Source organism: Heterodontus francisci, chromosome 4, assembly GCF_036365525.1.
Source record: "Heterodontus francisci isolate sHetFra1 chromosome 4, sHetFra1.hap1, whole genome shotgun sequence".
Classification (NCBI taxonomy): domain Eukaryota; kingdom Metazoa; phylum Chordata; class Chondrichthyes; order Heterodontiformes; family Heterodontidae; genus Heterodontus; species Heterodontus francisci.
Genome location: NC_090374.1, coordinates 151,423,256 through 151,437,144, shown reverse-complemented (window position 1 = coordinate 151,437,144; position 13,889 = coordinate 151,423,256). Strand labels below are relative to the sequence as shown.

The following is a 13,889-nucleotide window of genomic DNA, read 5'->3' as shown; positions in this document are numbered from 1 at the left end:
GTGTCGGTGGTGGAGGGAGTGAATGTGGATGGGGGTACCAATCAAGCGGGCTGCTTTGTCCTGGATGGTGTCGAGTGTTATTGGAGCTGCACCCATCCAGGCAAGTGGATGGTTATTCCATCACACTCCTGACTTGTAGATGGTGAACAGGCATGGGGGAGTAAGGAGAGTTACTTGCCACAGGATTCCCAGTCTCTGACCTGCTCTTGTAGCTACAGTATTTATGTGGCTGGTCCTGTCCAGTTCCCATTCAATGGTAACCCCAGGATGTTGATAGTGGGGGATTCAGTGAGGGTAATGCCATTGATCATCAAGGGGAGATGGTTGGATTCTCTCTTGTTTGAGATGGTCATTGCAAAGAGAGCGAGTTTGGACCAAGGTTGTAATGAGGTCAGGAACTGAGTGGCTCTGGCAGAACCCAAACTGAGCGTCAGTGAGCGCTGAACAAATGCTGCTTGATAGCACCGTTGATGATCCCCTTCTATCGCTTTGCTGATAGTGAGTAGATTGATTAGGTGCTAATTGGCCGGGTTGGATTTGTCCTGCTTTTTGTGGACAGGACATACCTGGGCAATTTTCCATGTTGCCGGGTAGGTGCCAGTTTTATTTTTGCTGTACTGGAACAGCTTGGCTAGGGGCGTGGCTGGTTCTGGAGCATAAGTCTTCAATGCTATTGCTGGAATGTCCCACACCAGATAGCCCCGATGAGCAAGTGCTGAGTTGACGTCCAGCGGAGATAAATGTGCCTGAAGAGTGTCGGTGGCCCCTCTTCCCCTTTCACCATTGTAAAGGGCAGGTGGGGGTCTTTAGCTTTGGTTACAGCTTACCTAGGAGAAGATGCTCCAAAGATTAAAAAACTGTGCAGAAGGCAACAGGAAACCACCTCAATTATTCCTCCCTATTAAGTGGCTCAAGCATCTCATGTGAGACTAGGGTTGGAACCTGCCTGATGGGCAGAACGCAATGAACAGAGAGATTCACTGAACCTCCTCTCCCAAAAGAAAAAGAAATGAACGAAAAATACCTCGTGCATTGGTGAGAAACTGTTATAGAAGAAGCCTTCTATCATGTTGCAAAATAATACCTTCCTCAAACCTGCAGTGTTGATAGAGGAGAGGGAGAATAAGGGAGGGTTCCGTTTAGATCTGCATGGCTGCATTTGTACCTTGCACCTTGTGCATTTGCACCTTGTGATGAAGCACAAATTAATCTGTAAACTGAGATGTTGTAAATAGCTCTAGCTCCAGCCTGGAAGGAGATAGATGCATAAATTAATGGCCATGGGCACCTTTTCACAATCACAGGCAATGCAGTCCTCTCCCTCCTGGAGGATGCAGTAGCAGTGGGTGGCAGATTTCAGTGAGGATGTCCTTACTGAAGCGCAGGCATCTCACACACTGTTCCTTGCTGGGATCCCAGATAGAAGAAACTGTTCGCTGAACACACTGGGCGAATGTGGCCTCCTGCTCAGTGCCCTTCTTCCCCATCCCCTGCCCCTCCCCCTCTTCCAGCAGCATGCCCTACTCTGTGTGGCCTCTGTTCGGCTTCTGTTCATTTTCCAGATATGCTGCATTCCAAGTGGAATGCTTACTACTGCACCTAATGTCTGGGAGCAGCTGGTTTGTGCACAAGACTTGAAGTCGGGACCAAGTCCTTTGGCACCTACCACACCACTCCCTCTAGACTTTGGCATTTTTTAGAGCTTTTTAAAGTTGCCAAACACTTGTACAATCGTAGCAACAGGCAGTCAGAATTAGCAATTAACCTAGAAGTAGTTGATTCCTTTAAATAGTGCTGGTGAGGTTCCTTCCTGCTGCTGATTAAATGTTCAGCCATGTGTGATTACGAGGGTGTTAGGTGGAGACAAAAGGTCTCACAGTTCTGAAACATTAATTGTTTTTCTCTTCACAGATGCAGCCTGACTTGCTGAGTATTTCCAGCATTTTCTGTTTTGTTTTAGATTTCCAGCATCTGCAGTATTTTGCTTTTGTTAACTGGACAGTTGAGCCCCAAAAATGAGTGCAACGGATCCAAATGTTGTGCCGCTTAACTCCAGGTAGACCTGGGTGTTAAATGCTCGCTTTTGGATTATCTTGCACAGTTGCTTTTGTAAACTGACTTTGTCCCAAATAAATAGAATGGCTGTAATCAGCTTTGTGAGGTTCTGTGGATTGGATTAGGTAAAGAAATACACTTTTTTTGCCTCTGAGTCAGAAGGTCATGGGTTCAAGTCCTGCTCCAGAGTCTTGAGTGCACAGTCCAGGCTGATACTCCCATCCAGTACTGATGCTGCATTGTTAGAGGTGCCATCTCACCCTGTCTGCTCTCAGGTGGACAGCAAAGATCTCATGGCAGCATTCACAGCAGAGCTGGAGAGTCCTCTCTGGTCATTTAGCTGATTATTGTTTGTGGAACCTTCCTGTGTGAAATGTGGTGATTACACTTCCTGCATTACAACAGTGACTATACTTCAAAAGTAATTAATTGGCTGTGAAGTGCCCTGTGCTGAGCAGATGTTATGAAAGGCACTATACAAATGCAAGTACTTTCCTATCCATGCATGTTTATGGATACAGCTGTCACCAAGTGTTTTAGGAATTTCTATGCACCAGCCAAATCCTGCCACCAACCTTGTAGTTTTTTTTATTTACAATACATCAATATGAAATCCCCAATCTGCATGAAGATTTTAAAATACTGTTACACTACACACCTTAACTGCCCCAGAAGTCCCCTTGCTTATTAAGGAGCAGTAGATTGAGCCAACAAACTGGTTGATGTGAGGGGTCGATACCTGGGAGATTGTTTTTTTAAATTGGATGTATAGGGTTATACTATATAATTTTGGCCTGTTCCAATTAACTACTTTTATGCTACTGGAATCCAGCTATGATTTTTTAAAATTAATTAACCTTTGAGCATGTGTGGGCTTTCACTGCAAGTAATTCTGCCCAAGACTTTCCAGAATGACCATTAATGAGTAAAATCTATTTCTTGTCAACTCATTTTAATTTCTTAAAATTTTAAATAGCACTTTCTATCATATTTTCAGAACTGCAATAAAGTACTTTTGAACTGCAGTCATCTGTTATGTAGGGGATACAGCAATCAATATTCTCACAGCAAAGACTCACAAATAGCAATGAGATAAATGCCCTGTTAATCGGTTTCTAGCAGCATTGGTTGTGGGAGGAATGTTTCCTAAGATACTGGGAGAACTCTCCTGCTTGCCATTGGCAGCCCTGGGATTTTTTTTTTTACCCCTTGTGAACAAACGGGGGCTGCAAATTTAACATTTCAGTCAAAAGACTACACCTCTAAATGTAGCACTGAAGTGCCACATTAGATTGTGGCACTTGAAGTCAGACTTACTCTAATCTTCTAACTCTGACAATTAAAGAGCATAACATTAAAAAAGAGAAGCAGGAGTCGGCCATTTTCCCCCTTGAACCTGCTCGGCCATTCAATAAGATCACGGCTGACCTTTTTATCTCAGTGCAGGAAGGTGCAGCTATCTCCATAAAGTAGTGCCATGGGATCTTGTGCATCCAACTGAGAGAGCAGACAGGGCCTCTGTTTAACATCATATCTGAAAGATGGCACCTTCAACACAGTCTCATTCCTGCATTGGAGTGTCATCTTGATTTTTGTCCTCTAGTCACTGGAATGAGACTTGACCTAACGTGACTCAGAGGAGGGATTGCTACCAGAGAGCCATGATTGATGCCCAAGACAGCTTGCATTTACGTAGCCGCTTTCATAACCACAGGATGACCCAGACTGCTTCACAACTAACTGGAGTGCTACCAACTGAACTAAGCTGACACCATGATTTTTGTAAATGCATTTTTGGATCAGTGCAATATTCTATGCACCATGTCAAATGTAGCAAGCAACATTCTTCCATTATGGCTTGCACATCTTCATTACAAGGACCAAACTAAATGAGGAAACTATAACTGTGCCTGGGTCTTTTGTTGTTTGTTTTGGGGTTTTTCATAGGCCTGATTCTGTGGCTTTTTAAAAATGAAACTCTCTCTCCTTTTGATCCATTATCTTACCCATACAGTGTTCCAATTTATTGGGGGTGGAGAGAAGAAATATGGACATTTTAATTCAATGGAGGAGTTGAATGGTTTAGGTTTTTTTTCATCTTGAATCATCTGCATAAATGTGGTCCTTCTGTCTCTGCCAGTCTGACATTTTTGTAGCAAAGTTTGTAAACCCACTTTTATCTATTCTTGACAGTATGAGTAATAATGCTAAATGAAAATAAGAGGCTATTGGAGACTAACCAATCTAAGTACCATACTCTTTGTTCCACATCAGTAAAGCAGTTCCTTCCAATGGCACATACCATGTCCATAGCATGTCCCTTCCTACTTTTGTTTTTTTAAATGCTTGTTTTTTATCTCTCTCATTCCTTTTTCTTTCATCGCTCTTCTGCTTCCACGCAATAAGATTGATTCTAAATCATGGTAGGAAGTGTTTAAATTCTGACAGTATGGAAACGTATTGCATTTATATAACTCCAAAATTGGTGGCCTCTGCCCTCTTGAGAGCATCATCGAATTCTAGCACAGGAGGCCATTCAGCCCATCGTGCTGTTGTGGATTCTTTGAAAGAGCTTTCCAATTATTCCCACTCCCCTGTTCTTTTCCTATAGTTCTATATTTTTTTTATGTTTCAACTATATTTCCAAATTCCTTCTGAAAGTTCCTACTGAATGATTCCACCTCCCTTCTGGGCAGTGCATTCTGGATCATCGCAGCATACGGTTATGAACGCTGGACTTTAACATGATGTTTTTAAAATTGTGATTTTTCTTTTAAAGTTTAAAATGGATTCTGGAAGGTCAAGTGACCTTACATCCACTCTGCTGAAGGACAAGACCGATCAAGGACTTTTTTTGAAAGACGGCAGTGTTAATGCCTGAAAACAATGGGTTTCACCCTCCCAGACTTTCGGGTTGTAAAACAAGGAGTCTGTGATTCTGAAGATGCAAACGTACCAAGCTACTGTTAACACCTGTGAACAATGGAAGGCCCAGATGGCTCTGTGAAACCAGACTTCTGGACTTGGCTCATTGTCCTGTTCCAATCTGCAATTGACTTGTATCCAAATAAATTTAACAGATTTTCTGAAGGCAGATAGGCTGTAAGAGAGCGACCCCGTGATTGCGGCCTCAAGACAGGCTGCAAGAAGAAAACCCAACGGTTGCAGGCTATTAGGAAGACTACCAGCAGTTACAGTCTTGAGAGAGACAGAGGGGGGGACATGTGCTCTCAGAAGCCTGAAACAGCAAAAGGCTGCAAAGACTTGAATCTGTTTTGAAAGTTGAAGCTTGCAGAGAAGTAGGATCACCAGGAATCACCTCATTGCCTGACGTTCGGGTCGGAAGTACTTGGAGAAAGTGAGCGAAGAGAGCATTGGTTTTTGTAAAGGTCTGGGAGATCCAACCCATTGCAACTGGGAGGAGTTTGGTACTTTTAACCACAAAGATTTTGCCATAAGTGTGATGTGAGGTTTTCAAGTATTTTAATAAGTAAAGAAAATACTTTTTCTTTGTAATTTGGGTTATCAGCTACTTACAAAGTACTGTTAATGGATTTTTTTTTAGTTTGGTTATAATTGAAATCTTGGTGAGTAATTCTTTAAATTGGTCTGGGGGTTCATGTCGTATTTTAACATTAACAGTCTCACTGAGGTAGTAACACATGCTATTTTTAAAAATCTTCCCTCTGGTTCTTTTGCCAGTTAGCTTTAAATCTGTGTCCTCTGGTAATTGACCCTCGAGCCCTATATGACTGCATGTGTTAAATACCTAGTATAGTTAAAAACATGTATATCAAATCACATTAGGTTTATAGGGAGGTACATTAAACCTGTGTTTAATTGGTTGACATCCTTCCATCTGCAAAAGATGACAGACGCACAGCACATAATCCATTTAGGTGGGGTGTCTTCTCTTGATGCACCTTTTGCTGATGGCTGTGAAGGCCAATCCTTGAAAGGCAGGTTCTGCCATGAGTGCCACATATGAAGCTGTCAAGTGACTGAGTTGTTGTTTTTGACATTGGCACCTGTTGCCAAGCTGCTGTAGCAACTGGTCATTGTGGTAGTGCACACCAGTCCACAGGATGTGTTGCCATTTCCCTCTTTCACCAGCTCGTGACTCCCAGGTGCGATAGTCGATATTTAGGGCCTTGATGTCACGCTTGCAAGCATCCTTGAAGCGGAGCTTTGGGCGCCCCACTAGTCGTCTGGCCCCGGCTACCTCGCCATACAGAAAGTCTTTGGGTATGCGACCGTCTTCCATCCCGCGGACATGTCTGGCCCACTAAAGCTGCCTCTGTTTGATTAGTGGCAACGCACTTGGGAGCTCTGCCTTTGAGAGGACTGCCACATTTATGATTTTTATCCTGCCAGGATATACCTGCAATGTACCACAGACAACCAAGGTGGAAATTATTGAGCTGCTTTTTCTAGTAACTGTGAGGGCCCATGTTTCACAGTTGTACAGCAAAGTGCTGAACGCAGGCCTTATGAACCATTAGCATGGTTCTAAGGGTCAACTTGGTGTTTAGTAGAAAAAAATAAAATGGCATGCCAGTCAATTGGTTTATGTAGGGATCTGAACCATACTAATTTACTGAATATAGGAAAGGGAAGATGCTATTGAAAAGCAGCTAATTCTGAACATTCTAAATTTTTTTTTGATTTCTGATTAACCAAAGAGGGCAGACTTGAGTTGTTGAACCTGGCTGCAAGGTAAATTCTTGCAATTGAGGTGAAAACGTAATGTGAAGGTGTGAAGTAGAAAGCCACAGCACTTGAGGGTAAATAATTATTTAAGGGATTTTCAAATAGTGAATATGTAATGGCTGTTGTAGGTGCTCAACCATTCAGGCAGATTTCTTGGGTCTTTACTTGATGGAGTTACCAGAATTAATATTCCCAAAGCTCCTCTGTCATTTCTTTCCTGGGCCCCTTCATGTAGATGAGGATTGATGGGATATGAACAACAGATCTTTACAAGAATAAACTTTTTTTTGAATTACATTTTAATCACTCTTGATATTAACATACCTGAGCCCTCTTTTTCTCTCCTGTCCTCTCTCCCTTGCTATTTCTGTTCTGTCTCTCATCTGTCCTCTCTTTTATGTTCTGTCACAGCTCTCCACACACACTCTCTCTGTCCTCTCGCTTTAAAAGTATTTTTTCAGATTCGTATCTGAAGTGAAGCAGGTCAGCAGGATACCTGTAGTAGCTGCCTGAATCCTACCATTTACTACTTCGGGGTTTTTGTGTACAAGTTGCAGTGCTTATCTATAATGGTAGTGCAGGGTTAGAAATCCAATTTTAATTTGGAAGCGCTTGGTATACAAGGGATGATTCACTGCTCCTGTGTATAGTCCTAGGCTTGGAGCAGTGCCCAGCACTCTGCCTCGGCGAGTGGCATCTACATGTGCAACACATGCCTGTTGGGGAAATGCCAAAGACCTCCCACGGATCTCTCTCCTCCCGTTTTGCTGTCATGTGCCGTGGCACCAGGTGACACTCCCAGCGCTTGGATTATAAAAGTGCAGAGCTGTACTCTTAACCTCTACCAGCAGCCGTGCTGTGAAGTTCAAGAATCTGTTTGGGAAAGGGGGAGAAAACAGTGCGCTAAAACTCTGGGCTGGTGTATCCCGTCCTCAACGCAACTTGCTGAGCTGGACGCCGCAGACTGCATTGGTCTTTGGAGTGAGGAGATAAGGCAGCTACACCAGACTATTTTTAGTTTCGTTGCTGGAGGTGTGTTTACTTCTAATGGATAACTTTTTAAATGTGTGTATGTATCTTAGCCTTTTTATTTCTCTATTTGAAGATTATAATTTTTTTTTAAAAAAATGCTGACTTTGAGTTTCCTCACTGCTTTATTGAGAGTCTACCGCTATTTTTCAATCAATGACAGCTTGGTCTGTTTGCAAACTCAGTGCTAAGCGCAAAGGCATGGTTAATTTAATACTATTTGTCCATTTTTAAACTGCTTTTGCGGTGAGGGGTGGGTTGCATGACGCAAAAAGAACAGTTTTTCTGCTTCGAGGAATTAGAACAAATGCAGAATTGCAGCACATTTTGAGCAGGAAGGAGACAGGATGCATGGTTTAGAAACTCAGGGCTCACCCCGGACCCAATTCTGGGGGCTGCAGTCTGGTGTTAACGCCAAGTGGAGGGATATCCCGAGGGGGTTGGGGGGTGGAGAAGATCAGCTTGTGCATTGACCCAGTGACAACTGGCTGTTGGTGTCGGTCAGTCATTTCTCTTGCACCTCAACGCTTGGATGGGACTATTTAAATTGATCATCCGTAAAGGGATATGGGAGGAATACACAAATTTATCACAAGTCTTTCAACATTCTCCAGGACGTTTATCTCCAAAAGTAGATTTTGGATAAAACTGAAAATAACTGGCACAGATCAAGCGTAGTCTGTTAGTTTAATATGATTTAAGAATTCTTGGGGCTCCTGGGCACAACAGACATCCTGGGTCTTAATACAACACCCCCCCCCCCCCCCTCCCCCAATCCATTAGTACTCAAACCTGTCGTAAACTGCATGAAGAAATAGGCCTGTAGAAAACTACACTAATGTTAAAAGTGTACTGTATCACAATATGGCTGCTCTCAAATGAAACTGGCTCAGGAGTTGTATGTAGTTTCTGTGAGTTTGAGCTGGAACCCTGCGCCTTGTAGCCCCCATGTATTAATCCACCCCTGGTGTAGGGCATTAAGTAAATGATCAGAATATGACAGTAATAGAATTTGAATGGCTTGGGAGCTGTGGAATTATAACACCTTTCTGTTTATTGGTATCAAGTCTGCACTATCTTTGCAAAAAGGACAACAAATACCTGGAATTCACAAGAGTCTATAATTTTTCAATGCCATTTACTGGAATCTGGAGCAAGCCTCTATTACATCTTTTATTTCCATTTAAATAAAAGTTATAATCAAAGTTTTTTTTTAGTGTTGTATAATTGTATTAATTGTAGGAGAATGTGGGGATATGTAAAAGGTTTTGTTTAACATCCAGCCAGTGAGTGCAAGCCATCATTGTGTTGTGTTTTTAACTATGGCTCAATGGTAACACTCACGCCTCTGAGCCAGAAGGTTGTGGATGTTTATTGTGTGTTCATGGGATGTGGGTATCGCTGACAAGGCCAGCATTTATTTCTCATCCCTAATTGCACTCTAAGGTGGTGATGAGCCACCTGCTTGAACTACTACAGTCCATGTGGTGTAGGTATGCTCACTATTTTTTGTTGGGGAGTTTCATGATTTTGGTCCAGTGACATTGAAGGTATATTTCCAATTTTGGATGGCTTGGGAGGCGAACTTGCAGCTGGTGGTGGAGTTCTAGGCTGTGGGTTTGGGTGGTGCTGCAGTGCATCCAGTAGATGGTATGTGCTGCTGCTACGGTGCACTGGTGTTGGAATGGCATCTCACCCTCCACCTTAAACAGTCAAGCAGGCCCTCCTACTCCAAAGACTTGAGCACATAATCCACGCTGGCACTTCAGTGCAGTACTGAGGGAGTGCTGCTCTTTCAGCTGAGCTGTTAAACTGGAGCCTGACTTTCCCTCCGATGGATGTAAACGATCCAGCGGCACTATACCATAGAAGAGCAGCAGAGTTCTCCCCAGTTTCCTGGCTAGCAATTATCCATCTCGACCAATTACTGATCAGATAATCTGTTTTAATCTAATTGCTGTTTCTGTGACCTTCCAGTATGTAAATCGGCTGCCTTAGTGACTGCAATTTACAAGTACTTGATTGGCTGGCTGTAAAGTGCTTTGGGACTCCCTTAAGTCATGAAAGGCGCCATATAAACAAGTTCTTTTGGCAACTGGCACGTGCTGAAAAGTTCTTGGGTAGTGAGATGCAAACACCCTTTTAAGGGCTGTGACTGTTGTGCAGTGTACTCCAGCCAAACTTTTGAAAAGAGCTAGGCAACCCATGTAAATAGATAATTACGCTAGCAAATCAATCTACATTGTCCTGTCAGTCCTGCGCAGGAGGTGTTGCCAAACAATCTTCTCAGCAACTCAGCGCACAGTAAGTTTGTCTTTTTTGGTTCCCTTTATGACAAGTGCTTCTATTTCTAGCAATTTTTAAATTTTTTTTCGATGTCTCCATTGTCTCAATCTGTACGCATTTGTTATCTCTGAGTGTGCATCTCTCTCTTTCTTGGTCTCCCCTCCCCCCTCCCTGTCCATCTGTTGGATCGGAATGCTGGTAGTAGTTACTTCTGTGGAAGTTTGATGCACTGTCCTCATTTGAAGTTTTTGGGACACTGACACTTGTGAATGATCAATTGACAACAGCAAACAGTTTATGGCTTAAGGCTGTTCCCAATTTAAAAACAATTGCAAATCCCTTTTCCTGAAATCACTGCCTATTTTTTTTTTTACAGCAAGTGGTTCAGTTGTATGATGCATTTAAGACCTGCTTGTAGATATGCTGGTTCTCTACTGTACAACATCTAGAGCCAAATGTTGAGTCCTATTTGAGTGGAATAGTTTGCAATCCCTTGTTCACTTCGACTGGCCTGCTGAGCTCTCGCTGCTGCTTATAGACTGCAGATCACTTTTAAGCTTTTTGCTGCTTCATTTTGATGCCTTTTGTTGTTTATTTGCTAACTGTGGACTCCTGCTGTGAAAGGAGTTGATGAAGTCGACATAAACTCTATAGTTGTGCACTGCACTGTGTTTTGTACAGACAACAAACCAAAACCAACTTCTAGTTATAATGTAGTAAAACATCACAAAGTGCTCCACTGGACACCAAATTTGGACACCAAGCCGCATAGACGGACAGATGTGACAAAGACTTGGTCAAAGAGGTAGGTTTTCAGTGGTATCAAAGGTGGAGAGGTTTAGGGAAGGAATAGCAGAACTTCATGCCTAGGCAGTTTAAAGCATGGCCCTCAATAGTGGAACACTTATAATCGGTGATGCTTTGGAGGCCAGAATTGGGGAAACACGGAGCTTTTGAAAGTTTGTAGGGCTGGAGGAGGTTAGAGATAGGGAGGGGCAAAGCCACAGAGGGACTTGAAAAACCAGTATGCGAGTTTTAACATTGAGCTGTAGTCAGCGAGCACAGGGGTGTTGCGTGAATGGGACTTGGTGTGAGTTAGAATATGGGTAGCAGTGTTTTGGATGAGCTCTTTTATGGAAGATCGACCTGTGTTGTGGTGTGCTGTATTTTATAGACCTGTATCGCAGTACACAGGCGAGTCCCAACTTTGTTTCAGAAGTCCTAATTAGATTGAAGTTCTGTTTCCTGATGCTGTCCCGAACCCTTCTCGTCTCTGCCCACTTATGCTGGTGCTTAAAAGCGATCATTCTGCTGAGAATTGTTGGCAAGGAAAAAAAGCCTTCCTCTCTGTTTGGCCCCACACTCTCTGTTTGCCCCCCTCTGGCAGTGTATGAGTGACATCTGTTCACCTGCTTTGGCATTCAGCAACCAGCAGCGCAGCTCTGACTTGACCTACAATATCAGCCCGATGGAGTAATCAATCTCTTTAAGTTCTCCTTTTCGGATTCTGGAACCATTCCTTGTTATAATTGTTGCACATTGAGATGCACCAGCATGGAGGGCATGTCCTCACAGTTCCTTGAAATGCTTCTTCTATTGCACAACAGATACATGCTCAGTGTCGAAGTGACACCAAGTACCCCTTTTGTTGTCTTGTCAAATCCAAAACTCCATGTGGAATATGTGTTACAAAGTCTGAAGGAGTAACAGTGATGGTTTTGTGCTGTGCAAAAAATAAAATTTTAATATCCAGAATAAATCCATATCCAAATCCACAAAGGCGGATTCTATGGGAGGTTTGGCAATCTTCCAGAAATGCTTGAAGTTGCTTCTCTGACTTAGACACAAACCAGTGTAGAAATAGTTGTTCGTGGTTCTGAATTTTGAACCTCTGCCAAAGGCTACCATGTGAAAAGCAGCATGGTTAGATAACTACAGTTCTCCTCGTTCTCAATGGCCATATTCTGAACTAGATCAAAGTCCATTTTAATTTTGTCATTGAGACTTAGAGTATTAAAAAGCTTGTGTATTAATTTGGAGCTTGATTATTGTTTACTTCTGATAAACCTACCATAAAAGTAATGAATGGTCCATTAATTTGAACGAAACAATGTCAATAACAGCAGCAAGTGAGAATCTAGTGATAAAACGTTTTGAATTATCAGATAGTGTAAGTGGATGAATGAAGACTAGATTTCAGATGTTGCTGCCCTTTCGTGGCTCATTTGGTTTTTAAAGCCCGAATTCTTGCTGTAATCTGCAAATGGGATTCTGGAGTGTTGCTTTCTGTTTGTGAATGTAGCTTCAGTCCAAGCAGCATTCATTGGCTGGATTTCACCTATAGTTTGCAGAAATCCTGAATCAGCCCATCACTTTCTTTCTTAAAATCTGCTAATTAGGTAGAAGTCACCGCTTTACCATAAATGGTTTAAATCTGAATCTCTGTCGCCCCTTTTTTATCATCTTGATTTACATTTTAGTTTTACTGGGGTTGGATTTTTGCTGTTTTTTAAAATCTTGCTGTGAAATTGGCTGCTGCATTTCCCTACATTGAAACAGTGATTGCACTTCAAAAAGTACTACATTGGCTGTGAAATGCTTTGGGACATTGTGAAAGACACATTAGAAATGGAAAATTGTTCAATTTTTTTCTATTATAGTTTGAATTAAAAGTAAACAAAATTCAAAGTTTACAATTTTGCCAAGTGCACCCATGCCAAGACTACCGGCTCTTTGCAAGATTAAGTTACTTGTTCGGAAATGCTGCAGCTTTTGATGCTTTGGAACAGGCTCGAGGAACTTCATTACTTACTCCTGTTCCCATGTACTTAGGCTGTCCCAAAAGATTAAACAATGTCTGTCTTGGGTTTGGAGGTGGGTGGTGGTTGCGGGGGAGGGTGCAGAATGGTAAACAGCCTTGCTGTACCTCAAATGTAGCTGCCCTGTGTGGCTGTCTTTATCGTGGGAAAGTGTTCATGTAACTCGCTGCTTTAATGCAAAAGGCGTGAATTTGCTTGTCCTTTTTAATTCCAACCACACAAAGTATTTTGCTGATACTTTCTTTTAATGTTTTTACAGGAAGTGACCATCTCTGCCTGCCAAGCTGGACGTTTAGCTATGGAATGCATTCAACTGCTGATGCCTCCATGCCTAAGAAACTGTGTTAACACTACCCAGAGAAGCATTAGTTAGCAGTGCAACATCTCTGAACACTACCAAGCACTTTCCCAGAAGAAAACTACAGTTTACAGAAGCTTGGCCTGGTGTGTGTGTTATTGTGTATGTATGTGAAAGTGAGTGTGAGTTTGTCTGTCAGTGATTCTTCCCATTCCCTTTTCTGTGCACATACTTGAAAAAACACAAAATGATGCTGGAGAATTATATGTGGATGGTGATAGTGGGCTTCATAATAGCCTTTATCCTTGCTTTCTCTGTGGGGGCGAATGACGTGGCCAATTCTTTCGGTACTGCTGTGGGCTCTGGCGTTGTGACACTACGCCAGGCCTGCATCCTGGCTTCCATTTTTGAAACAACCGGGTCTGTACTGCTGGGAGCAAAGGTTGGAGAAACTATCCGGAAGGGGATCATAGATGTTAACCTGTACAACGGGAGTGAGGAAGTTCTCATGGCTGGCGAAGTCAGTGCAATGGTTGGTAAGTAGCCTACATTTTGTGATTGTAGATGCTAGTTGGATGTTTTTGGAGCTTGTAAAGAAACTTTTTCTTTTACATTTGTAAGTGACCAAAGAGAGAAAATTCTCCTATTACTTTAAAATTAGACTTGATCTGGGAACGTAAAATAATCTGAAC

General features: G+C 42.5%; 1 protein-coding gene across 8 annotated transcripts in view; it reads left to right on the top strand.

Annotated features, from left to right (window-relative positions):
- The window catches only part of slc20a2 (solute carrier family 20 member 2), an 85,658-nt gene that overhangs the window by 33,933 nt on the left and 37,836 nt on the right, over positions 1-13,889 (top strand). For 5 of the 8 annotated variants that reach the window (XM_068030340.1, XM_068030341.1, XM_068030335.1 and 2 more), the window contains exons 1-2: positions 7,596-7,797; positions 13,159-13,733. In XM_068030340.1, the coding sequence (XP_067886441.1) occupies positions 13,445-13,733 (289 nt within the window). In that variant the 5' untranslated portion in view covers positions 7,596-7,797; positions 13,159-13,444. Of the gene's footprint in view, positions 1-7,594; positions 7,835-13,158; positions 13,734-13,889 lie in introns of those variants that run through there. The other 3 variants (XM_068030339.1, XM_068030337.1, XM_068030336.1) reach the window with 3 other exon arrangements.